The sequence below is a fragment of the Muscardinus avellanarius genome (genome assembly GCF_963383645.1).
Source record: "Muscardinus avellanarius genome assembly, chromosome: 1".
In the NCBI taxonomy this organism is placed as follows: Eukaryota; Metazoa; Chordata; class Mammalia; order Rodentia; family Gliridae; genus Muscardinus; species Muscardinus avellanarius.
In genome coordinates this window covers 122,819,828-122,845,517 of record NC_137786.1, presented here as the reverse complement: position 1 = coordinate 122,845,517, position 25,690 = coordinate 122,819,828, and the positions used below count along the sequence as shown (strand labels likewise).

General features: G+C 40.9%; 1 protein-coding gene across 3 annotated transcripts in view; it reads left to right on the top strand.

Annotated features, from left to right (window-relative positions):
- The window catches only part of KMT2A (lysine methyltransferase 2A), a gene marked incomplete at both ends in the record, with an annotated part of 98,642 nt that overhangs the window by 53,809 nt on the left and 19,143 nt on the right, over window positions 1-25,690 (top strand). For 2 of the 3 annotated variants that reach the window (XM_080708766.1, XM_080708764.1), the window contains 19 exons: window positions 181-245; window positions 843-1,220; window positions 1,494-1,567; window positions 2,363-2,494; window positions 2,978-3,091; window positions 5,529-5,675; window positions 6,747-6,842; window positions 7,252-7,372; window positions 8,814-8,927; window positions 9,930-10,114; window positions 13,969-14,142; window positions 15,540-15,650; window positions 15,994-16,067; window positions 17,010-17,203; window positions 17,515-17,621; window positions 19,810-19,947; window positions 21,438-21,596; window positions 22,384-22,501; window positions 22,622-22,700. In XM_080708766.1, the coding sequence (XP_080564892.1) occupies window positions 181-245; window positions 843-1,220; window positions 1,494-1,567; window positions 2,363-2,494; window positions 2,978-3,091; window positions 5,529-5,675; window positions 6,747-6,842; window positions 7,252-7,372; window positions 8,814-8,927; window positions 9,930-10,114; window positions 13,969-14,142; window positions 15,540-15,650; window positions 15,994-16,067; window positions 17,010-17,203; window positions 17,515-17,621; window positions 19,810-19,947; window positions 21,438-21,596; window positions 22,384-22,501; window positions 22,622-22,700 (2,580 nt within the window). Of the gene's footprint in view, window positions 1-180; window positions 246-842; window positions 1,221-1,493; window positions 1,568-2,362; window positions 2,495-2,977; window positions 3,092-5,528; window positions 5,676-6,746; window positions 6,843-7,251; window positions 7,373-8,813; window positions 8,937-9,929; window positions 10,115-13,968; window positions 14,143-15,539; window positions 15,651-15,993; window positions 16,068-17,009; window positions 17,204-17,514; window positions 17,622-19,809; window positions 19,948-21,437; window positions 21,597-22,383; window positions 22,502-22,621; window positions 22,701-25,690 lie in introns of all 3 variants that reach the window. The other variant, XM_080708765.1, reaches the window with a different exon arrangement.

The window sequence follows — 25,690 nt, the reverse complement described above, 5'->3', positions numbered from 1 at the left end:
TGCTGATTGAAGGATCTTAAAGGCTCTCGTTAAACCTGAGTAATGAATAGTCCTCATTTCTCTGTCAAAATCAACCTGAATAAAGGTTCACTGATTTTTTTTTTCAGACAAATGAATATTTTTTTTCAGTTGCTTCTCTTTTAAATGCAATTATTTTATGGTTTATCATTGTTATCCTAGGATGAGAAAATGTCAGAATCTACAGTGGATGCCTTCCAAAGCCTACCTTCAGAAGCAAGCTAAAGGTAGTGTTGTGAAAAGGTCTTCCCCAAGTACTCCCTGCTATAACATCATCTAGTCATTTATACTCAGTAGAAAGAAAATAGTAGGGGGTTTTTTGTTTGCTTTTTCTTTTATAATTTTACTTTTTCTGTGGTGGTGGTTGTAGTTGGATGATAAGTACATGGGGGTTCATTTGCCTCTTCCCTATATTTTGGAATGTGTTTAATAATTTCCATAAGCTGGGCCCAGTGGCACAAGCCTGGAAACCCAGTACTCAAGAGACTGAGACAGGAAGATCTCAAGTTCACGGCCAGCCTCAGCAATTTAGTGAGACCCTGTTTCAAAAATAAAACAGGGCTGAAGGTATAGCTCAGAGGTAGAATGCCACTGGGTTCAATTTCAATTCCCAGCAACACACACACACACACACACACACACACACACACACTTCATATAAAAATTATAGTTCTTCCTGGCTTTATAATAGTATACCTACTTTACTAGATCAATTTGGCACTAATTTACACAAACCTTTTAGTGCCAATTTTAGCTGTAGGAAACTGAGAACAGGATTATGTTCTCTTCTATTTTAACTCCAGTTTTTCTCACTGTTTTCCTAGCTGTGAAAAAGAAAGAGAAAAAGTCTAAGACCAGTGAAAAGAAAGAGAGCAAAGAGACCAGTGTTGTGAAAAACGTGGCCGATGCTGGTCAGAAGCCTACCCCATCAGCACGGGAGGATCCTGCCCTGAAAAAGAGCAACAGTGAGCCTCCGCCCCGAAAGCCCGTGGAGGAGAAGAGCGAAGAGGGGAGCGTCTCTGCCCCTGGGCCCGAGCCCAAGCAGGCCCCCACTCCAGCATCCAGGAAGTCCAGCAAGCAGGGCGCCCAGGCAGCACCAGTCGTCCCTCCTCCACCACCCAACACAGCACCACCAAGAAAGGAAGTTCCCAAGACCACTCCGAGTGAGCCCAAGAAAAAGCAGCCACCCCCCCCAGAGTCAGGTGAGGAGGAAGGCAAGAAGCAAGGGGGAAGCCACAAGCACCAGCTAGCCACGAAGCCCTGGGGTCCGAGCAGCACTCAGAAACTGGGAGGATGTTCAAGTACTCCCTTTAAGAACAGCAACGTTTTTAACTAGTATATAATAACAAAGAAATAGAAGGGGAAGAAAAAGATTTTAGAGTTTTTGTTTTTTCTAATGTTCCTTTCTTCACAGGCCATTCAGTCCTAAAGTAGTCATGTCACTATCTGACTGCAGTCTATTTTGAATTCTTTAGGTCCAGAGCAAAGCAAGCAGAAAAAAGTGGCTCCCCGCCCAAGCATCCCTGTAAAACAAAAACCAAAAGAAAAGGTGAGGAGAGCTTTGTTTTTCTGCTCTCTCAGCAGTGTGTTCTGTACTGTTGGGAAGAGTCTCATGCTTCGAGTTCATGTGATGGGGTGAAGCTGTATTTTGACTTCTGTGTAGATGGCTGTGGAAGGTCTGAAAATCAAGACTTCAGGTATAGGCTTTAGCCCCCATGTTTCTTCTCACTTTCATTGTCGCCCTTCCCTTGTCTGGAATCCTTCACATTGTATTCTGCAGGCCAATTTTTGCCTTCAGCATACTTTAGCAATATTTGTCTGTAAAAAATTGCCTTTACCGCCCGGCGTGGTGGCACACACTTGTAATCCCCACGCTTGGGAGGCTGAGACAGGAGGATCACACGGGTTTGAAGCCAGCCTCAGCTGCTTAGGCCCTGTTTCTAAATAAAATATAAAATAGGTCTGGGAGTGCTGAGAGTGTAGCCCAGGGGTAGAAAGCCCCTCGGTTCCATCCCAGTATCGTGGGAAAAAAAATTGCCTTTACCTGTGTTTATAATTTTATTATGGAAAGAGATAGAGAGAATTTTAAGTTTTTGTTGTTGTTTTGAGTGTGTGTTTTGCTGGGGATGGAACCCAGAACCTCCTGCATGCTAGGCAAGTGCCTTACCACTTAGCTATCCCCAGCCCAGTTAAGAATCTTCTGAAGATTATTTCTTTGTTTCCATAGGATACTTATGTTGGAAACATGTGTTCCAGATCTGTTAATAAGGTTTGTCCTTTGTATTATTATCTTTTGCAAATATGAAGCCAAGTTTTGTTCTAAGTCTATCTTGTGTTTCCTTAGGAAAAACTGCCTCCAGTAAATAAACAGGAGAGTGCGGGCACTTTAAACATCCTCAGCACTCTCTCCAATGGCAACAACTCTAAGCAAAAAATACCTGCAGATGGAGTCCACAGAATCAGAGTGGACTTTAAGGTAAACGTATTTAGTGATAACACAGTTCATTGCATGCCATGGCCTTTAAGTAAAGAAAGTGGTGCTGCTAAAGGAGTTGAAAGAGAAGAGTTGGTACCAACTAGAGGAATGGCTAAGACTCAGATCAGCAGAGGGGCTCAGGTGTGCCAGAGCACCTGTCATTGCAGCAGGTCGTGGAAGAACACAGCCCTTGGAGCAACTGCTCATCAGGAGCAGGACCTGAGGCAGATCATTCAAGTATTAGCAAAAATAAGGAACTTCAGTTTCTGTCTATCTTTGCAATATAGTTGGTAAGAATTGAACCAGTAGGTGAGCCTTCAATAATCCATGTCTGAACTAAAAATTTTTTAAAGCAGCAGTTATGTTTGAAGTCATTAAAATTCAGTGCTCTTGACATTCTGCTATCACTTTTATTTGATGCTGTTCATTCCTATTTTGTTATTCTATAAGCTTTCATAAGTGATCTTTCTCCTCTCTTCATAGGAGGATTGTGAAACAGAAAATGTGTGGGAGATGGGAGGACTAGGAATCTTGACCTCTGCTCCTATAACACCCAGGGTGGTTTGCTTTCTCTGTGCCAGCAGTGGGCATGTGGAGGTGAGGCTTTCTGCTTCTTTGTATTCTAGAAAATGTGACAATAGGTTGTTTTGTTGTGAATGAAAAAATATTTATTTTCATTGGTATTTAGCAGGTACTGTCACCCTGTTTAAACCAGATAATGAAATATCTTAAAATTTTTTAGAAATTTTAGGGGACTTTGATGCTTTTTAGAGTAGTAGATAGTCTCATCACTTTTTTTTTTTTTTTTTTTTTTTTTGTGGGTCTGGGGATGGAACCCAGGGGCATTCAACCTCCGAGCTACACCCCCTGCCCTATTTTTTTATTCTTTATTTTGAAACAGGGTCTCACTAAGTTGTGGAGGGCCTCACTAAGTAGCTGAGGCTGTCCTCGAACTGCGATTCTCCGGTTTCAGCCTCCTGAATGCTGGGATTACAAGCGTGCACCACCACGCCCGGTTTTAGTCTCATCTTTTAAATTCAGTCGTTAGCTGGGTGTGATGGTGTAAACTTGTAATCCCAGTACTTGGTAGGCTGAGACAGGAGGATTGCCTCAGCTACTTAGTGAGGTCCTCCGCAACTTAGTGAGACCCTGTTTCAAAATAAAGAATAAAGTAGGGCTGGAGGTATAGCTCAGGTAGAATACCCCTGGGTTCATTTCCCAGTAGTGCAAAAAAAAAAAAAAAAAAAGTTAAATTCAATCTTTTTTTAGAGTTCTTGATTTTCTATTAGATATCCAAACCTGGAGAAGATAACAGTGCTTTTCTTTGAAAGGAAGTGCTATTGATGGTTGCTTTATATTGAATACCAAAGCTCCCTTGTATAAAAAGCTCTTAGCACTTAATAAGGAAAAGGAACAAGCCAAGCATGATGGCACACACTTGAAATCCCAGTACCTGGGAGGCTGAGACAAAAGGATCACAGGTTCATGACCAACCTTAACTACTTAGTGAGACACTCTGCAACTAAAGCCCTGTTTCAAAATAAAGAATAAATAATAGGGCTGGGGGGTGTAGCTTGGAGGTAGAATGTCCCTGGGTTCAATCCCCAGTTCCACAAAAACAAACAACAACAAAAAAACCTGAGGTGGCAGTAGAGGGTTGTTAACTCCTTGAGTAACCAAAACCTGGACACTAAAGCTAAGTATAAAAAGGATCATTCAGAAGCAGGAGTTTTTTGATAGTGAAAATATAAATTAATTACTAGTTTTCTTTTTGAAGAAATTATTTGGAAATATATTTTTGTTTTGTTTCGTGTTTGTTATGAGATCTTACTAACTTGCCAGGGCTGTCCTCAAACATGAGACACCCCCACTTCACCTTCCCACATGGTCACACCTGACTCTAGACAAATATTTTCTTAATGCCTGTTATGAACAACATTGTAGTAAATACTGTTACTCAGCAAGTGCAGGGGTCTACTGTATTCCTGTTCTCCTAGGACTGATGCCTTACAGGCATACATACACTGCCCACAGAAATAACTTTTTTTATGGTACTTGGGATTGAATTCAGGAGCATTCTATCTCTGAGCTACAACCCCAGCTCAATTATTTATTTATTTATCTATCTATTTATTTATTTATTACGGTACTGGGAATAGAATCCAGGAGCATTCTACCTCCTAGCGACACTCCAGCCCTTTTTTTTTTTATTCTTTATTTTGAAACAGGGTCTCATTGAATTGCAAAGGGCCTCACTAAGTAGCTGAGACTGGCTGTGAACCTACTGTTTCAACCTCCCAAATGCTGGGATTACAAGTGTGCACCACCACACCTGACTCTCTTTTTTTATTTTTGAAACAGTCTAAGTTGTGGAGAGACTCACTAAGTTGCTGAGGCTGGCTGCAAACCTACAGTCCTCCTATCTCAGCCTGGGATTACAAGTGTAACCACCACTCTAAGATCCAACTACATCATTTCAGATTCATCAAGAACATCAATAAATCCTCCCTACCTGGAGACCAGAATTGTTTTAAATTTTGGATTTTTCTTTTGAATATTTATACATACATAATGAGATATATTGCGGTTGGAATCCAAGTTTAAACATGAAATTTGTTTCATATATACCTTATACACACAGCCCTGAGGTAACTCAGGGTTTCCTTACCACCAGCCCTTTTTAATTTTTCATTTTGAGATAGAATCTCCCTGAGTTTCCCAGGCTGGCCTTGAACTTGAGATCCTCCTGCCTCAGCCTCCCAAAAACTAGCATTATGGGTGCGTGCCACCGTGCCCAGCTCTCTATACAAATTTTTTTAACAATTTTGTACCTTAAACAAAGTTTGGGTTCATTGATCCAGTAAAATTTCTATTGGTGGTATCATGTTTGGCATTTCAGATATTTCAGGTTATGGATACTCACCCTATAGATACCAGGGACTCCTACAACTCAAAATGTGTAGTGGGGTATGGGTGACAGTTCTTCCTGCATGTTAGTTGACATGCTTCTGTGTTTCTGTTTTCCCTGCTTTAGTTTGTCTATTGCCAAGTGTGCTGTGAGCCCTTCCACAAATTTTGTTTGGAGGAGCACGAGCGCCCCCTGGAGGACCAGCTGGAAAACTGGTGTTGCCGTCGCTGCAAGTTCTGTCATGTTTGTGGAAGGCAGCATCAGGCCACAAAGGTAAAAAAACCTTAGCAGCAGAACTAACAGTAGCCGGGCGTGGTGGCGCACGCTGGTAATCCCAGTATTTGGGAGGCTGAGGAAGATCGCAGGTTCGAAGCCAGCCTTAGCTACTTTGGCTCTCAGCTACTTAGTGAGACCCTGTTTCCAAATAAAACACAAAATAGGTCTGGGAGTATAGCCCAGGGGTAGAAAGCCCCTGGGCCCACTCCCAGTACCACAAACAAACAAAAAGAACTAACAGTGTTACTCTCTTTCTCCATTTCTGCCTTCTCATTTAGAGTTTTTTTTTCTATATTCTTTTCTCCTCTGACTTAAGACTCTATTTTGACCATTTAATTAGTATAATCAGTTGCCTGCTTTTGTGTTTTAACTTTGGAAATGTGGTTGAAAATATTTATATTTTTCCAATATGAACATTGGAAAAAATTTCAAAATAAGTGAAATCTAGCCTGCCGTGGTGGTGCATGCTTGTAATCCCAGTACTTTAGAGGCTGAGACAGGAGATCTGGGTTTAAGGCCAGCCTCAGCTACTTAATGAGGCCCTCCACAACTTAGTGAGACTCTGTTTGAAAATAAAGAATAAAATATTGGGCTGGGGGTGTAGCTCAGAGGTAGAATGCTCCTGGATTTCATCCCCCCTCACCACAAAAACAAAATTAAGTGAACTCTATCTGATAAGATTGTGTGTCAAGCCAGGCGTGGTGGTGCACACTTGAAATCCCAGCATTCGGGAAGCTGAGACTGGAGGATCATGGTTTGTGGACAGCCTTAGCTACTTAATGAGGCCCATGAGACCCTGTTTCAAATTAAAGAATAAAATCTAGGGCAGGGGGTGTAACTTAGAGGTCACATGCCCCCGGGTTCCATCCCCAGACCTGAAAAAAAAGATTGTGTCACTGAGTGACTTTAGCAGGAATTAAAAACCTTTCTAATTGAGCATAAATAGTGTATGTGGACATTTAAACTGTGTCAAGGGGAGCTGTACTTCCTTAAAGGTAAGTTTGAGTTGGGGGTGCTAAGTCGACTACAGGTATTGAGTGGTGATATGAGCCCACTTTTTTCCTGCAGCAGCTGCTGGAGTGTAATAAGTGCCGAAACAGCTATCACCCTGAGTGCCTGGGACCAAACTACCCCACGAAACCCACAAAGAAGAAGAAAGTGTGGGTGAGTACACATGCTGTTTTGGAAAGGCTGGTCATGAGTGGTTAGACTCACCTGACTTGTTATAGGGGTCTCCTTGCTCATGGCTGTCAGTATAACAATTTTTTTACTTTGTTATTTGGAAAAGTCATCTCCATAAAGAAGTTAGATTGAGAATTGAATTGCATATGAGAGAAATTCTTGTTGGTCCAGGCATGGTGTCACATACCAGGAATCCCAGTACTTGGGAGGCTGAGACCAACCTCAGTAACTTAGTAAGGCCTTCAGCAATTTAGTGAGACTCTATTTCAAAACAAAAATAAAAAGAGCTAGGGGCATAGCTCAGAGGTAGAATGTCCCTGGATTCAATCAGCAGTACTACCAAAAAAGGAAAGAGAAAAAAGAAAGACCTGTTGCATTTCTTCTCTTCCAGATCTGTACCAAGTGTGTTCGCTGCAAGAGCTGTGGATCCACAACTCCAGGCAAAGGCTGGGATGCACAGTGGTCTCATGATTTTTCACTGTGCCATGACTGTGCCAAACTCTTTGCTAAAGGTACCCCAAAGACAGTTTGTTCTTATTTGCTGTTTTGAAAGTGAATCGGCCTTACTCTTTGTGTCAAAGATGCCCTTTCAGTACAGCTCTATGTTCTTACTTGTGCTGTTTCCTTTGCATAGACGACTTACCAACTGGGAAGGTACTGTTTGCTTTTATGGGAAGATAGAGGGGGTGTCTATATTACAGCTGACTGCAAGCAAATTCTTTAAGCAAACAAAACCAAAGTGTAGTGCATGTTCATTTGATTATTTCAGAAATGTCTTTAGGGGCTGGGGAGTAGCTAAGTGGTAGAGTGCTTGTCTAGCATGTGCAGGTACCCAGGTTCTATCCCCAGCACCATGAGAAAGAAAAAGTCATTTTATTTATTTATTTATTTGTGGTACTGGGGATGGGAGCCCAGGGCATTCGACCTCCAGGCAACACCCCTCAGCCCTGTTTTTTATTTTTTATTTTGAAACAGGGTCTCACTGAGTTGCAAAGGGCCTTACTAAGTAGCGGAGGCTGCCTGCAAACTGTGATCCTCCGGTCTCAGCCTCCTAAATGTTGGAATCACAAGCGTGTGCTCGGAAAAGTCATATTTATTTAAAGCCAAGTGTGGTGGCACATACCTTTTAATCCTGGTACTTGGAAGGGTCAATAGTTATGCTAGAAAAAAATTCTAACTAATATAAGCCTATTTTACTGGCTTAGAATAGTGATTATCAAGAGTCACTATTAAAGCTGTTCTAAGTAAAATAAGCAGATCAATTTAAAGGAATCTACTAAATAAATAATAGAGGGGATATATGAGTAAAGCAAGTTTATGAAGATTTTACATAGAACTGAGTTTTAGAATATATTGCTTTAAGTGCTAATATAAAAGCACTAGGAATAAGGGAAATGTTAAATTAACTGTTTCTTAGTCCCATATTTCTACCCCCTTTAAAATATTAGATTCTTTTTTTTTTTTTTTTTTTTTTTTTTTTTTTTTTGCGGGTCTGGGGATGGAACTCAGGGGCATTCTACCTCCGAGCTACACCCCCTGCCCTATTTTTTATTCTTTATTTTGAAACCGGGTCTCACTGTGTTGCAGAGGGCCTCACTAAGTAGCTGAGGCTGTCTGCGAACCGAGATCCTCCGGTCTCAGCCTCCTGAATGCTGGGATTACAAGCATGCGCCACCACGCCCGGCTCAGATTCTTTCATTCTTTTTCTTTTATGATCAAAATGTACCTCATGATCTTTATAAAATGAGTCTAAAGAAGAGAACTAGTGGTACATATGAAACTTTCCTGTGAATATTCTAGAAGCTCAGGCTAATCTTCACATGTGGCAGGCATGTGAACATTACATGATAGATCCACACTGGCATTCATAACTGATTCTGGAAGATTCTAGATTAGGTGGGCATTACCTGGTGTGCAGATAAGCCAGAGCAGTGCTGCACACTTTGCTTCCAGGCAACTTCTGTCCACTCTGCGACAAGTGCTATGACGATGACGACTACGAGAGCAAGATGATGCAGTGCGGGAAGTGTGACCGCTGGGTCCACGCCAGATGCGAGAGTCTCTCAGGTACACAAGGCTGCAGGCTTGCTACTGCAGTTTCTTTCTTTCTGGGAACTGCTGTGTTTGCAGCACCCTAAGCACTAGAAAGCTAAAGCCACAGTATTATTTGATGTATTTAGATCTGTTTTTTGGTCTCTAAGGTAACCAGCATTGCATTCTTTGTGCTCGTTTCACTTGAACATAGCCCTTTGTGGTTTTTCTTTTGTTGTTGTTGTTGTTGTTGTTGTTGTTGTTGTTGTTGTTGTTGTTTGGGGTACTGGGGCTGAACCCAGGGGGCATTCTACCTCTGAGCTACTTTTAACTTTTTATTTTGAAACAGGATCTCACTGAGTAATAAAGGGCCTCCCTAAGTAGCTGAGGTTGTCCTCGAACCGTGATCCTCCTTTCTCAGCCTTTCAAATGCTGGATTACAAGCGTGCGCCACCACACCCAGCTTATTCTTATCATTTTGAAACAAGGTCTCAGTTGTAAAGGGCCTCACTAAATAGCTGAGGCTGGCCTTGAACCACTACCCTCCTGTCTCAGCCTCCCAAATGCTTGGATTACAAGTGTGCACCACCATGCCCAGCTGTCAACATAACCTTTTGGTTCTCTAATTACCAAATCCTAGATAAATGTTAACTAATAGTGTCCCTTTTGGGTGTGGTGATGCATACCTGTAATCTCAGTGTTTGGGTGGCTGAGGTAGGATCACAGGCTTGAGGACAGCTTCAGCAAGTAGTAAGACTCTTATGAAACTAGTGAGGCCTGATTTCAAAATCAAAAAATAGTGGTAAGGATGTAACTCAAAGGTACAATACTACTGAGTTTAATCCCTAGTACCCCCACACATACAAATAGCAATAATGTCCCTTTTGGAGTTCAGTATGTGTGACATCCTTTGGTATGTTGCCATCTTAGTGTGGTCCCTAACACATAGCTTTATCATAAGATCAGTGGCAGAGTTTACCTCTTCTCCCTCTCCCACACTTCAGAGGACCTCATCATTGTAGGTTTTTGTTTTCCTAGATGAGATGTATGAGATTCTGTCTAACCTGCCAGAAAGTGTGGCCTACACTTGTGTCAACTGTACTGAGCGGCACCCTGCAGAGTGGAGACTGGCCCTTGAAAAGGAGCTACAGATTTCTCTGAAGCAAGTTCTGACAGCCTTGCTGAATTCTCGGACTACCAGTCACTTGTTACGCTACCGGCAGGTAGGCTGAAGCTTCATTTTGTTTTGGGGAGCTTATTCTTTTGTGGTTTTTAATTAGTAATAGAATGGGGTATATATTGGAGAAGTTACTTCATTCATTTATTTTTATTTTTTATTTTTTCATATTTATTTTTAATTGGTGCATTGTATTCATACATCATAGTGGGATACATACTTTTGTAGACATACATGCACACATTGCCCAGTCAGCCCCCACCCGATCCCCACCCCGTTCTCTCCCTATCCCCCCCTCCTATGTTTGGCTTAGTAGTTGACATCTAGTATTATAGCAATTTATCCAAAATTAAAAATGATAATCTCACATAACAGTTTCATTTGTCTGATACCAAGCTTTTGATGACTTAAAGATAACATTTCAATATTTCTTTTTGCTTTCTTTCTTACCAGAGAATCTATTTTTTTCTATTTTTTAGGTCAAACTATCATATATTTATATATTTATTTTTCAGAAAAAAAAATCTATCCTAATATGGAATATGGACTCTAGGTACCCACATCGATCTTGAAAAAGAACAAAGCTAGAAGATATATATTTTCTGATTTCAAACCATATAAAGCTACAATAATTGAAACAGTGTAGTACTATTCTAAAGGCAGATATATAAACCATTGGAGTTATAATAAAAGCCTAGACCTAAATTCTTCCCTATATTGTCGTTATTTTTGACAAGGTTTCCACGAACATTTGGTGGTAGAAATAATAATCTTTTAACTAAATATTGTTGAAAAATAATAATTACATGGAAAATAATAAAATTGGACCCTTACCTAATCCCATATACAAATATTAACTCAAAATAGATAAAAGACCTAAATATAAATCTTAAGACTATAAACTTTTAGGAGAAAATCTGGGTCATAAAACCTCACAACATTGAAATTGGCAGTGATTTCTTGGTTATGATTTCAATGGCACAGGCAACAGAAGAGTATACAAACTCCCTAAAAAATAAAAAACATATTGTATATCCAAAGACAATGTAACCAGAGTTAACAGTTACTAATAGAATGGGATAAAATATTTCCAAATGCTATATCTGAAGGTATATTAATATTCCAACTAGAAATCCTAAAAATTAACAACAATAAAGGCAAACAATACCCTTTAGAGATAGGTAACAGACTAACATATATTTATGAATAATGGATCTCCACAGATAAGCAATCTTAGTTGTCTGTTGGATGGAAAATCTTGTTTCTCTAGTTCTGATGTGTGTTACCTATTTCTTCTTTGTAGTTAATCTCTTTGAGTATTTTCTCTAGTGCTGGTTTTGAAGACATAAATTCCTTCAGTTTCTGTTTGTCATGGAAGCTTCTTATTTCTCCATCTAATTTGATAGAAAGTTTTGCTGGGTAGGAAATTTTTGGCTGGAAGTTGTTTTCTTTCAAAATTGGGAATATGTTACTCCAAGCCCTTCTGGCTCTCATAACTTGGTTTGGGAAGTCTGGAGTGATTCTAATTGGTTTGCCTCTGAATGTCACTTGGCCCTTTGCTTTTGTTGCCTTTAAGATTCTCTGCTTGGCTTCCACATTGGTCATTTTGACAATTATGTGGCGTGGGGATCCTCTTCTCCGATCCTGTCTAAAGGGAGTTCTATAAGTTTCCTGGACCTGCGTATCGACCTCTTGCTCTATGTCTGGAAAATTTTCTGCTATTACTTCCTTGAAGAGATTGTTGATCCCTTTGGTTTCACTTTCTTTTCCCTCCTCTATTCCGATTATTCTTAGGTTAGCTCTCTTAAAATGGGCCCATATTTCTTCAATATCAGATTCCTGCTGTCGGATATTTTTTCCTAGATTAGAAACTATGCGTTCATTTTTGGAATGATCATCTTCTAAGAGCGAGATTCTGTTCTCCATGTGTTCTAATCGGTTGTTTGTGCTTTGAATTGAGGCCTTTACTTCATTAATTGCATCCTTTATCTCTTTTTGGCTCTCTCTGAGTTCTTTTCGAAGCACCTCTATTATTTCTACAGTTATTTTCCTGATTTGATCTTCTAGAAATCTCTGATTTTCTGTTTTATCGGGTTCTGATGTTGTGGGGTTGTGAGCATTCATTACTCCAGTATTATTCCTCTTTCCCATGATTTCGGAAGTTTGTGCCTTCTCTGGGTTCTTCCCTTGGGTCACTATGACTTCACTTAAGGTGTTCTGGATCTCGAGTCTGTAGTATCTCAGACCCCACTACTCCTTTACTGGGTTGTATCACAGAGTCTCCGACCCAGGGAGTCGATAGAGGCTGCTTTAGATCGTGGGGGGTGCCAGGTTGCACGTTCTCCTATGGTGTGATATCTCTGCCACTGCCCCTCTCCCACTGGGTCAAGTCCTAGTGAGTACAGTACTGGGATTTCTCCGCTGTGGCCCGCAATTTGACTCACTGTTCTTGAGTACGCAGATGTAGCTGTAGTGAATTCGGTGCTGCTGCCGCCGGTGGCAATATGGCACCACTGCTACGCCCTCGGCTGTTGGGCTGGCGTTTTTTTTTTTTTCTTGGTTTTGATTTCCACTCTGAATCCCTGCAGCGTGTGCTGAGCTCAGACACTGGGAGCTTTAGATGTCCTCTGCGCGGAGAAATCCCGCCTGGCTGTTCCGCAGTGGCTCCCCTCGGCTTGCTGTGGCCGTCCCGTGAATTCGCCGGCAGTATGGCGCTGCTCTCATTCATTTATTTTTATAGAATGATTTGTTTCAATCATAACCATTAGGAAACTTTTTAGAACCAAGAGCAGGAAATAAGAAGAGGTCATATCTTCACTGCTGTCATAAGAAATTTGGACTTTATACTTCAACAGTGATGAAGAGTTAGTGAAAGACATGACTCAAGAGAGTAACCTAATCAGAATTGCTTTTATAAAAAAAAAAATTATTCTACAGGAGTGTAGAGAAAGTAATGGAGGGGCTTGAATCCAGCTGCAGGAACAGGAGCTGGGGGAGTGAGGGTAGTCAACATGAACACTATACTTTCTATCCATGTAAGTTGTGACCTATGTATCTATAAAGCAGTCATCAGAAACAAGGAATAGCCGAGCATGGTGGTGCATGCTTATAATCCCAGTACTTGGAAGGCTGAGACAGGAGGATCACAGGTTCATAGCCACTCAGCTACTTAGTGAGGCCCTCTGCAACTTTGAGACCCTGTTTCAAAATAAAGTATAAAAAAATAAGGCTGGGAGCTGGGCATGGTGGCACATGCTTGTAATCCCAGCATTCGAGATGCTGAGACCAGAGGATCATAGTTCATGGACACCCTCAGCTACTTAGTGAGGCCCTCCACAACTTAGTGAGACCCTGTTTCAAAATAAAGAATTAAAAAAAAAAAAAAAAAACTAGGGCAGGGGGTGTAGCTCGGAGGTCAAATGTCCCTGGGTTCCATCCCCAGATCCGCAAAAAAAAAAAAAAAGGCTGGGGTATAGCTTGGAGGTAGAATGCACCTGGGTTTCATATCCAGTTTCACAAAAAAAGAAATACAAGATATAATGTTGGGAAAACCACCTAGATGACCAACTAAGAGTTAGACTGCTGTTTTATCTTTTAATAAAATTCCATTGTTTAAGTAGAAAGATTAGCCAATATGTCATGTTCAGAAGGAAGTGAACAGTTAAGACTTTTTTGATATTGGGTTTGGAAATTATCAAGCAAAGTTTTTAAGTTAGCTAAGCTATGAAATACAGGCTTATTTTAACTTTGCTATTTGAAAAGTCTTTGGTTATTTTCATGGTTTTTAGTATGGTTTTATAATATGAATTGTTCAGTACCGTCTTTATTAACTTTAATAGAATTTGCACTGATGCCGCACTTTTAGTGTTACAAAAAGAAACCTATCTTTCCTGGCAACAGGCAGCTAAGCCTCCAGACTTAAATCCTGAAACAGAGGAGAGTATACCTTCCCGAAGCTCCCCAGAAGGACCTGATCCGCCGGTTCTTACTGAAGTCAGCAAGCAGGACGATCAACAGCCTCTAGATCTGGAAGGCGTCAAGAGGAAAATGGACCAGGGGAACTACACATCTGTGGTATGTTCTACAACAAACCATTGGTTTTCAGTGTTAACCTAGTTTCCCTCGATCTCTGGAGAATGAAGCTGGGTAGAAATAAATTAAAAACTATTTGACCAGGCATGTTGTCGCATACCTGTAGTCCCAGTGCTTGAGAGGATGAGACAGGGGGATTGCAGGTTCAAGGCCAGACTTAGCAACTTAGCAGGACCCTCAGCAACCTAGACCCTATTTTGAAATAAAAGATAAAAAGGGCTGGGGGATGTAGTTTAATCCTCAGTTCAGGGGGAAAAAAACCCACTATTTGTATTATACTTAGAAATATATAGTTTTAGATATTTTTAGATACTGAAAATATGTGTTATTTTAACTGTGTTTCAGAAGAGGGCTATGATATGGTAATGTCTTAAAAACCATTCTTCTTTTGGCTTTTATCTGAGTTCTCTGGAAATTCTTTGTTTCTTTTGATTTGATGATTTGTGTGTGTGTGTGTGGTACTGGAAATTGAACCTAGAAGCATTCTACCTTTGAACTACACCCTCAGCCAAATTTTATTTCTTATTCGGAAACAGGGTCTCACTAGATTGAATGCCTTACTACGTGCTGAGGCTGTTCTCAAACCTGTGATCCTCCAGTCTCAGCCTCCCAAGTACTGGGATTATAGGCATGTGTCATCACATCCAGCCTGAAAATTATTTTTATATTAAGAAGAAACACTAAGCCGAGTGTGGTGGCTCATGATTTAATTCCAATACTTGGGAGGCTAAGACTGGAGGATTGCACAGGTTCGAAGTCAGCCTCAGCTACTTACTTAGTGAGGCTCTCAACAATATAATGAGATCTTGTTTCCAAATAAAATATAAAATAGGTCTGGGAATTTAGCCAGAGGTAGAAAGCCCCTGGTTCCATCCTCAGTACCATCACCAAAAAAAAAGAAAAACCCACTAAGAACTGTTCATGGGGAAAATGCTCATGTGAAGTTAATTTGCTGTCTTTTGAGCTCATATCCAAATAATTGGATGCCTTTTATAGGGCATCATTAGTAGATAGATACCTTTTAATTTCTTTATTTTAGAAATGTATAGGAAATGATCACTTGTTATCTCATGGCCTTGTTTTCTATTCAGTTGTTTATTCGTCTCATTTCAAATAAAAACTTGTGAGTCTGTTTAGGCAGCTTCCCATAATGGAACTAATTTATTGCATTCTTGAATTATTACCCTGGCATCTCTTGATTGCCAGAAGTTAATTGTGAACTGAACCTCAGTGGCTTCGGCCAAAGAAATGTTATACTGTACTAAAATAGGACATGTGTTTTCTGTTGGATCTTTGTGCTGGATGATTAGAAGGGAGGAGGAAGTGATTTTGAAAGCATTCTGTTTTATGAATAATCAGTGTTTTGTTTTTGTATACAGTTGGAGTTCAGTGATGATATCGTGAAGATCATTCAAGCAGCCATTAATTCAGATGGAGGGCAGCCAGAGATTAAAAAAGCCAACAGCATGGTCAAGTCCTTCTTTATTCGGGTGAATGATATTAATAGTTCTGTTTTTAACGCTTACCTATGAGCAGGGCACGGTGGCATATTCCTGTAATCCTCGTACTTGTGAGGCTGAGACAGGAGGCTCACAGGTTTGAGTCTAGCCTCAGCAACTTAGCAAGTCCCTGATGGACTGGGGGTGTAGCTTGGAGATAAAGTGCTCCTGAGTTCAATCCCCAGTACCAAAAATAAATGAATAAAAAAGCTTACTTATGAGTGCTGCTCCATGAATACAGTGAACTTCCTTCTCCTATCTGCCTTGCCATGTGTTTGGTGTACATGTTTCCAAATAAATGTTTGCATGTTTATAACTTTTGTTTTTGTTTTAGCAAATGGAACGAGTTTTTCCATGGTTCAGTGTCAAAAAGTCCAGGTTTTGGGAGCCAAATAAAGTATCAAGCAAGTAAGTAAACCCAGTACTATTCTTTTTTTCTCTCATTAGCTAGAAATAGTATGAGAAAGCTAGACTTCTCATACTAGATTGAGGTTATCTAGGAGGTTTTAATATAAAAATGAATCAGTTGAAATGTCTTTTTAGAGATGGTTTGAAGCCAACATTTTGTTTATTGTAGAATATTGCTTCTTTTTCTTTAGTTTTGGGAGCATTGTTAGTCATCTGCTTTGAGGTTGCCTCAGTCTGGCTTGGGAGGGGCACAAACTGCCCACCCAGGTGGGAATTGTTTGCACACAGACAAGTTTCCCAAATAGGACTGATAACCAGGGACTCTGACCGATAAGCATAGACCCGGACAGTTTCCATGTTTACCCTTTCCTTCCCTGATTCATCTGTGACTACCCTGGTATTATTCTCTGGCTCACCCATGATTGCTTTGTTATTCCCTGTGATTAATAGTATCTTATAATGTTTTGGTTATAACCCTCAATAAAAGCAAGATGCTGGTGGAAGGGTGGCAGGAATGGAGACATCTCCTCCCTGCCTCCCCAGCTGCCATGGTGACTCCTTTGTCATTCATGTGAGAGACTACGTCTCATCAGTCAATCAACATCATCACCATCCACTACACTTTACTTATTATGTATTTTTATGTTTTAGGGAACTTGATTGAACTTGTGGCATTTGAACAATTTTATTCTAGTAAATTCTTTTGAGTTTTGATAGGGTTATCATTTGTTTCTGGAAGATTAGCAAGAGTCATGTATTGAGACTATAATTTTAAGAATATTAAAATTCTGTGTACTTAGGCAATTTAACATTGTTCTTACATTCTGTGACCAGTTTACACGTAGGCCCGAGACCTCGTGATGTCAAGAATTTGCTTACTTTGTATGGTTGTAGGTATATTGTAGGAGTTCAATAAATACTTGTTGAATCGATTATTTTCAGCAGTGGGATGTTACCAAACGCAGTGCTTCCACCTTCACTTGACCATAATTATGCTCAGTGGCAGGAGCGAGAGGAAAACAGCCACACTGAGCAGCCTCCCTTAATGAAGAAAATCATCCCAGCTCCCAAACCCAAAGGGCCTGGAGAACCAGATTCACCAATGCCTCTGCACCCGCCGACACCACCGATTTTGAGTAAGGCACTGATCAAAGGCTCACTACCTGTTTCTCTCTAGATGCAAATGATTGACTGCATGAATCTAAATTTAATACTCTTGGATATCAGAAAGGAATTTTCAGATTGTCCTCAAATAAAATCCTCCTTTTGGATTCACCTGAGATATTAACAAGGCCCTGATGCAAGCACACCTGAGCATTGTAGGTGGTGGGATAGCATGACTTTAAATGGGTATATTTCATGGATTGTTAATCTGGCTTGTTTTCTTTTCTCCTGGAGATCAGACACAGCACTGCTGATTTTAACTGGATATCTTTTGGGTTGCAAGGTACTGATAGGAGCCAAGAAGATAGTCCAGAGGTGAACCCACCCCCCGGCATAGAAGATAATAGACAGTGCGCATTGTGCTTGACGTATGGCGATGACAGTGCTAATGTAAGTTCTGTGAGACCTGTGGTCCTAAAATAGATGCAACAGGTGACTGCGTAGCACTTGGAGAGCGTGAGTGGATGGGGTGGGTGTCAGTGGGGATTGAACCCAGGGTCGCTACACCCCTAGTGCCTTTTTTATTTTTAAACAGGGTCTTACTAGGTTGCTGAGGGTCTCACTAAATTGCTGAGGCTGGTCTCAAATAGGCTATCCTCCTGTTGTAACCTCCCAAGTACTGGGATTACAGGTGTGTGCCATATGCCAGCTGAGTTTTTTCAGTAACTGATTTAGAGCTGGGCGTGATGGCACACACTTGCAATTCCCAATTCCAGCATTTTAGGAGGCTGAGACAGGAGGATCGTAGTTCATGGACAGCCTCAGCTACTTACTAAGGCCCTTTGTAACTCAGACCTTGTTTCAAAATAAGTTAGGTGTGGCGGCACACGCTTGTAATCCCAGTGTTTTGGGAGGCTGAGACAGGAGGATCTGGGTTCACAGACAGCCTTAGCTACTTAGTGAGGCCCTTTGCAACTCAGTGAGACCCTGTTTCAAAACAAAGAATAAAAAAATAGGGCTCAGAGGTAGAATGTCCCTGGGTTTTATCCCCATTACCGCAAAAACAAACAAGTAAACAAATATATAAATAAATAAAGATTTAGTTGATTTCAAAAGGTGATATGCCTTAAATTAAATTTGTTAGCCAGGCGTGGTGGCACATGCTTGTAATCCCCGCACTTGGGAGGCAGAGACAGGAGGATCGCGCAGGTTCAAAGCCAGCGCGCTGGCTTAGAGACCCTGTTTCCAAATTTTCAAAAAACTGTAAAATAGGTCTAGGATTGTAGCCCGGAGGTAGAAGGGCATCCAGGAACCCCAGTACCACCCAAAAAAAATTTTTTTGTTGTTGTTGATGTTTAATCATTTTTTTTCTTCTTTGTGGCACTGGGGTTTCAACCCAAGACCTTACTCAAGCTGGGGGAGTGCTCCACATGGACCTATGTTTCTGCCCTGATGTCTAATAATTTCTCTGGAAGTTTCTTAAAAAGATTTTGTGAAAGTAAATAAAGCATGCCAGGCGTGGTGGCACATGCTTGTAATCCCAGCGCTTGGGAGGCTGAGACAGGAGGATCGCACAGGTTCAAAGCCAGCCTCAGCTACTTAGTGAGGCTCTCAGCAACTTAGTGAGACCCTGCTTCCAAATAAAATAGAAAATAGGTCTGGGAGTATAGCCCGGAAGTAGAAAGCCCCTGGGTTCCACCCCCAGGACCACAAAAAAAAAGTCAGTAAAGCATAAGTTGCATATAAAAAGCTTGTGGGGTTTGCTGTGAAAGCAGAGTGCTTAGGCTCTGACTGTGCCAGACTACCAGGTTCCTCCTGCTCTATGGCTTCCTGTAGCCGGCAGTAGCGTGGCCCTGCTGACCCTCAGGGGAAGCTTTGACATGAAAATGGCAGTACTTGCTTTGGAGCATTTGTGCGGACTGAATTAAATAATGTTTGGAAAGCCTTTATTTAATGCCCTGCACATAGTAAGCTTACCATTTTTATTTTTAAATGCTCTTAATACAGTCTGAGAGAAACATTAAAAGCCAAATTATGAATTTTCTCGTACATCCTAAGTTAAAGAATTATAGTTACTCCCTGAGATTATCTTGACTGAGAAAGTTAATGTCGAGGAAAACCTCCTTTGGCATTATTATTTTTTTTTTCACGGTATTGGGGATTGAACCTAGGGGTGTTCCACCTCCAGCTACACTCTCAGCCCTTTTTTTTTTTATTTTGAAACAGGGTCTCACTAAGTTGTGGGGGCCTTGCTAAATTGCTGAGTCTGGCTTCAAACCTATGATCCTTCTATCCCAGCTTTCCAGGTAATGGGAATTATAGGTGTCTTCCACCATGTCCAACAGCGATATATTCTGTGTGTGTGTGTGTGTGTGTGTGTGTGTGTGTGTGTGTGTGTGTGTTAGTGGAGTTTAACCCAGGGGCATCTGAGCTACACCCCCAGCCCTATTTTTTTTATTTTTTATTTTGGGTCTTAAGTTGCGGAGTGCCCCACTAAGTAGCTGAGGCTGGCTGTGAACCTGTGATCTCCTTTCTCAGTCTCCCAAGTACTGGGATTACAAGCATGCACCACCACAACTGGCTACATTATATTCTTAAAAAAAAAAAAAGAAAGAAAAGAAATCTCTTTGTTTCATAGGATGCTGGCCGTTTGCTATACATTGGCCAAAATGAATGGACACACGTAAATTGTGCTTTGTGGTCAGCGGAAGTGTTTGAAGATGACGATGGATCACTAAAGAATGTGCATATGGCGGTGATCAGGGGAAAACAGCTGGTAAGAGCATACGGGGTACATTTTAGGAAAGAGATTAATGCTCAGTTTCTTCTAGGTGATCTTTCCATGAGGAAGTGCTGCTTCCTGGGGTTTTTCACAGTGCCTTCAGGATTGTCAGTGAGCATATTACAAACATATTACAGGCAGATTGCTATTCTGATCCTTGGAAGAGAGGTCTAAAGGAAGTAGAAAAAATATTACCTCATTTGGGAAATAATTCAAATGTATGAAAAAAGTATCCATTTATTAAGAGATTTAGACTAAATGATTTCAGAGGCCTCAGTTGAATCAACATTCTGAGGTTCCACAGAATAAACTCATATACATACATACATAAAGAACTGAAAAGTGATCAGTAATAGCTGAGAGTTAGCAGAAAAGGCATTGAAGGGGTAAAAAATTAAAAGCTATAGTTTGAAAGAAACTGTATTTGGTATAGTCGAGCATTGGTGACACACGTCTGTACTCCTGTTATTTGGGAGGCTGAGACAGGAGGATCACAGGTTGGAGAACAGTCTCAGCAACTTAGTGAGAACCTAGCAAGACCCTGTTTTAGAAAAGTAAAAAAGTGAAAAGGGTTGGCAGTATAACTTGAAGGTAGAATGCCCCTAGGTTCAATCTCAGTATCACAAAAAAGAAAGAGGGACGAAAATGAAAAATTACCAAAAGAGAAGCCAACCAACCAACAAAATAGTACATGCAAAGAAGCCTGAGACCATTGTATAGAGAGCACAAACAGAAAGTCCCCTGGAGAGGATCCTGGTCATGATGGTACAAAGCAGCTACATGCAGGGCCTGCCAGAGGAGGTCTTTGCACCAGGTGATACGTTTATCTGTCAGTCTATTAAGTAAAGAATCAACAAGCTCCCAAGTAGTAAAATCTTTGTAGAACTGATTCGCTTTAGAATCTAGTGACTTTCGCCGGGCGTGGTGGCGCACGCTTGTAATCCCCGCGCTTGGGAGGCAGAGACAGGAGGATCGCGCAGGTTCGAAGCCAGCCGCGCGCGCTGGCTTAGGAGACCCTGTTTCCAAATATAAAATGTAAAAAGAGGTCTGGGAGTGTAGCCCGGAGGTAGAAGGGCTTCCAGGAACCCAATACCACCAAAAAAAAAAGGAATCTAGTGACTTTCTAGTAAGGTGAAAGTTAGCACTCTTCTTCGAAGTTTCATATCTAGTGACTTTCTAGTAAGGTGAAAGTTAGCACTCTTCTTCGAAGTTTCATATTTTGTATATAAATCATGCATCCTAGGGAAAAAAGACTTGTTTTGGACCAAATTCTACATCTAATTGTAATACTTAAAATTAATAGTTATGGGGCCAGTATGGATATTGGGAAAGGATTTGAGGAAGCTTTGTGGCTCAGCATTTCTCTGTAATTTAGCAGGTTGCCATTAAGCAGTGCTTTCTAGAAAAGCAAGAATGGGGTTATTCTGTAGAGGAGACAGCAAACATCTAAAATGTCTGAATAGGGACTGTTCTTGGATTTTTAGAGATGTGAATTTTGCCAGAAGCCAGGAGCCACTGTGGGTTGCTGTCTCACATCCTGCACCAGCAACTATCATTTCATGTGTTCCCGAGCCAAGAACTGTGTCTTTCTGGATGATAAAAAAGTATATTGCCAACGACATAGAGATTTGATCAAAGGAGAGGTGAGGTGGCTTTAGTTGCTTTTCTTTTTAAGTAATAAACTTCATTTTGTAGAACAGTGTTATGTTCACTGTGAAGTTAAGCAGAAGGTACAGAGATTTCCTGTATGTGCCCTGCCTCCACATAACGTATAGCCTCCCTCATTTTGGTACTCCCACCCCAGAGTGTTACAGTTGATGAGCCCACATCAGTACATCATTATCACCCAGAGTCCATGGTTTATATTAGGGCTGACTCTTTGTGTTAAACATTCTTTGGGTTTAAGAAATGTATAATAACAGGTATTCACTATTGTAGCATCAAGTGAGTATTTTCACTGCCCTAAAATGTGTTGTGTTCTGCTTCTTCATCCATCTATCTTCTATCCTCTAACCCTGGACAACCACTCTTTTTTTTTTTTTTTTTTTTTTTTACTATCTCCAAGGTCTTACCATATCGAGTTTCTTGTAGTTGGAATCATGTAGCACACGACCTTTTTAAACTAGCTTCTTCCACTTTACAATATGTAGTTAAGTTCCCTCCAAGTGTTTTCATGGCTTGTTTAGTTGCTTTTTGAATTCTCTAGGAATTCAAGGAAAAATGCTGAAAAACAGTAAACTCAGTAGGAGTGCCTTCCTGCTCATTGTGATATCCTGAATCACCTCCTCTTATAAGAAACAGAGAGGTCCTGCTAGTAGAGCAGAAGGATGCTTCTGAGATACACCCTGTGCTCCCTCAGAGAATCAGTACCATGAGTATAACATGTTAACCTGACAGCCTATCAACAGCAACCTTGGATTTTCTTTTAAGGTGGTTCCTGAGAATGGATTTGAAGTTTTTAGAAGAGTGTTTGTGGACTTTGAAGGAATCAGCTTAAGAAGAAAGTTTCTCAATGGCTTGGAGCCAGAAAATATCCATATGATGATCGGTATGGCCTAGGCCTTGGTTATTAGGAAAGGCTGTGTTGTCATTTGGGCACTTCTAATACTCATTTATAAAATGACTCTCCTCGTTATCTCATCTGATCAGTTCTTCTTTCTGTGGTTAGGTTCCATGACAATCGACTGCTTGGGAATTCTGAATGATCTCTCTGACTGTGAAGACAAGCTCTTCCCTATTGGATACCAGTAAGTAGTATCAGAGAAGAGAGCCACTCAAATAGCCTGAACCCTGCAGCCGTGCACAGCTCATGACATGTAGAGTTGTGCTTGTTAGCTACTTGAGTTGCTTCTAAAGCTTACTCTTTTTGCTAATTCTCTGGTGTTTATCAGCTTGTAAATTGGGACTAAATCATCACATCAAGTACATCCTGTTATAGAAAGAAAGTATCATTGGCATAGTTTCAGAACCATTTCCAGTTAAAACCTAAAGAGAAGCCGAAGGCTCAGTCTCTTTAGTTTCTATTTATGGGGATGGAACCCAGGAACATTTTATCTCAGAGCTACACCCCTGCTCTATTTTTTGTTCTTTAGTTTGAAACAGGGTCTCACTGAGTTGTGGAGGGCCTCACTTAGTAGCTGAGGCTGTCCATGAACCACTATCCTCCAGTCTAAGCCTCCCGAATGCTGGGATTATAAGCATGCGCCACCTCTCCTGGCTAAATCCAGATATTTTCATGGATTATACATCTATCCTGTCCCCATCTTTTTTAAATTTTTTGGTACTGAGGATTGAACCCAGAATCATTCTACCTCCAAGCTACACCCTCAGTTCTTTTTATTCATTTATTTATTTATTTACTTACTTACTTACTTATTATTTTTGGTGGTACTGGGGGTGGAACCCAGAGACTTTCTACCTCCGGGCTATACTCCCAGACCTTTTTTATATTTCATTTGGAAACAGGGTCTCACTAAGTTGCTGAGAGCCTCACTAAGTAGCTGAGGCTGGCTTCGAACCTGTGCAATCCTCCTGTCTCAGCCTCCCAAGCGCGGGGATTACAAGCGTGCGCCACCACGCCCGGCTATTTTTTTATTTTATTTATTTATTTTTGTATTTTTGTATACTAGGGATTGAACCCAAAGGCATTCTACGTTTGAGCTACACCCCTAGCCCGATTTTATTTCTTATTTGGAAATAGGGTCTCGCTAGGTTGTTGGGAATCTATACTTGCTAAGGCTATCCTTGAACCTGTGATCCTCCTATCTCAGCCTCCCAAGTATTGGATTGATTGGCTTGTTTGTTTGTTTGTTTGTTTGTTTGTTTGTTTAGTGGTACTGGTGATTGAACCCAGGGGCATTCTACCTGTGAGCTATGCCCCCACCCTATTTTTTATTATTTATTATGGAACAGGGTCTTTCTCCCAGACCTCTTTTATTTTTTATTTGGAAACATGGTCTCACCAAGCTGCTGAGAGCCTCACTAAGTTGCTGAGGCTGGCTACAAACCTGTAATTCTCCTGTCTCCGCCTCCCGATTTCAGCCTCCCAACTCGTAGGATTATAAGCATGTGCCACACCGGGCATGGTGGCTCACGCTTGTAATCCCAGTATTTGGGAGGCTGAGACAGGAGGATTAGGCTGAAACAGGAGGATTGTGCATGTTCGAAGCCAGCCTTCACTACTTAGTGAGACTCTAAGCAGCTTGGTAAGACCATGTTTTCAAATAAAATATAAAATAGGTCTGGGAGTATAGCCCGGGATTAGAAAGCCCCTGCGTTCCATCCCCAGTACCACACACAAAAAAAGCATGTGCCACCACACCCACCTTATTTTGTATTTTGAAACAGGGCCTCGCTACTTAAGTAGCTGAGGCTAGTCTTGAACCTACAGTCCTTCATAGCTTCTCAGCAGTAGTTCCAACACAGGGCCTTACACATACTAAGCAAGCACTCTTGAGAGCTGCATTCCAACCCCCAGTTTTACATTTTTTTTTATAGGTACTTTTTAAATGTTTACTTCCCATAATAATCAGACTTTCCAGTCAGGGTTTAATCTTATATGAAGTAAATTGTTAAGCATCTAACAAGCTGATAGTATAAATTGACAATTCTTCTCCTTCTCCAATGTGGGAGTCTCATTTTGTAATATGTACTCCAGTTTATTCTGCATTTCCGTTCTGATAACAGTCTTCACTTCACACTTAACAAGCTGCTCATTGTAGAAACAAGGCGTTGCCAACATTCAGCAGATTGGAAGCAGTTGTTTCCTTTTTTGTTTCCTTGGGCTTTTCTCCCAAAAGAAATACCTCAGGTTTGTCCTTTGTTTTATTTTAGATCCTCACATTGTGGGACAATAGTCCCTTCCTGGAGGTCAATAATTATTTCTAGTAGTAGTGTTTTGCTGGATTTTTAGGATATTTTACTATATTTTACTATTTTGGATACCTGCTTATAATACAACTTTTATTTTATAATAACAATGATATTATTATTAGTAATTCTGGGGATTGAACTCAGTGGCACTCTACCTCTGAGCTATATTCCCAACCCTTTTTAGTTTTTTATTTTAAAACAATATCTCACTAAATTCCTGAGCTTGGCCTCAAACCTAAGAGATCATCCTACCTCATCCTCCCAAACTGAAATTACAGGCATGCACCACCACACCTAACTTTACAATACAGGGTTTTGTCTTTCCCCTGGTTGTAGGGATTGAACCCAGGGACATTCTACCTTCTAACTATGCCCCCAAACCTATTTTTATTTATTTTTTTTAGTGTGTATGTTTGTGTGTGTTCATATGTGGTGCTGGGGATAGAACCCAGGGGTTTTCTACCTCCAGGTTATACTCCTAAACCTTTTTGTGTGTGGGGGGGTGGGGGATAGAACCCAGGGGCACTCTACCTCTGAGCTATATCCCTACTGCTATTTTTTTTATTCTTTATTTTTGAAACAGGGTCTCACTACGTAGCTGAGGGCGAACTGTGATCCTCCATTCTCAGCTTCGCGAATGCTGGAATTACAAGCATGTGCCTAGACCATGCCCGGCCTAGACCTGTTTTTTATATTTTATTTGGAAACAGAGTCTCAATAAGTTGCTGAGAGCCTCACTAAGTAGCTGAGGCTGGCTTGGAACCTGTATGATCCTCCTGTCTCAGCCTCCCAAGCGCTGGGATTACAAGTGTGCTCCACCACCTCTGGCTCTTTTATTCTTTATTTTTTTTTCAAAAAGTTTTTA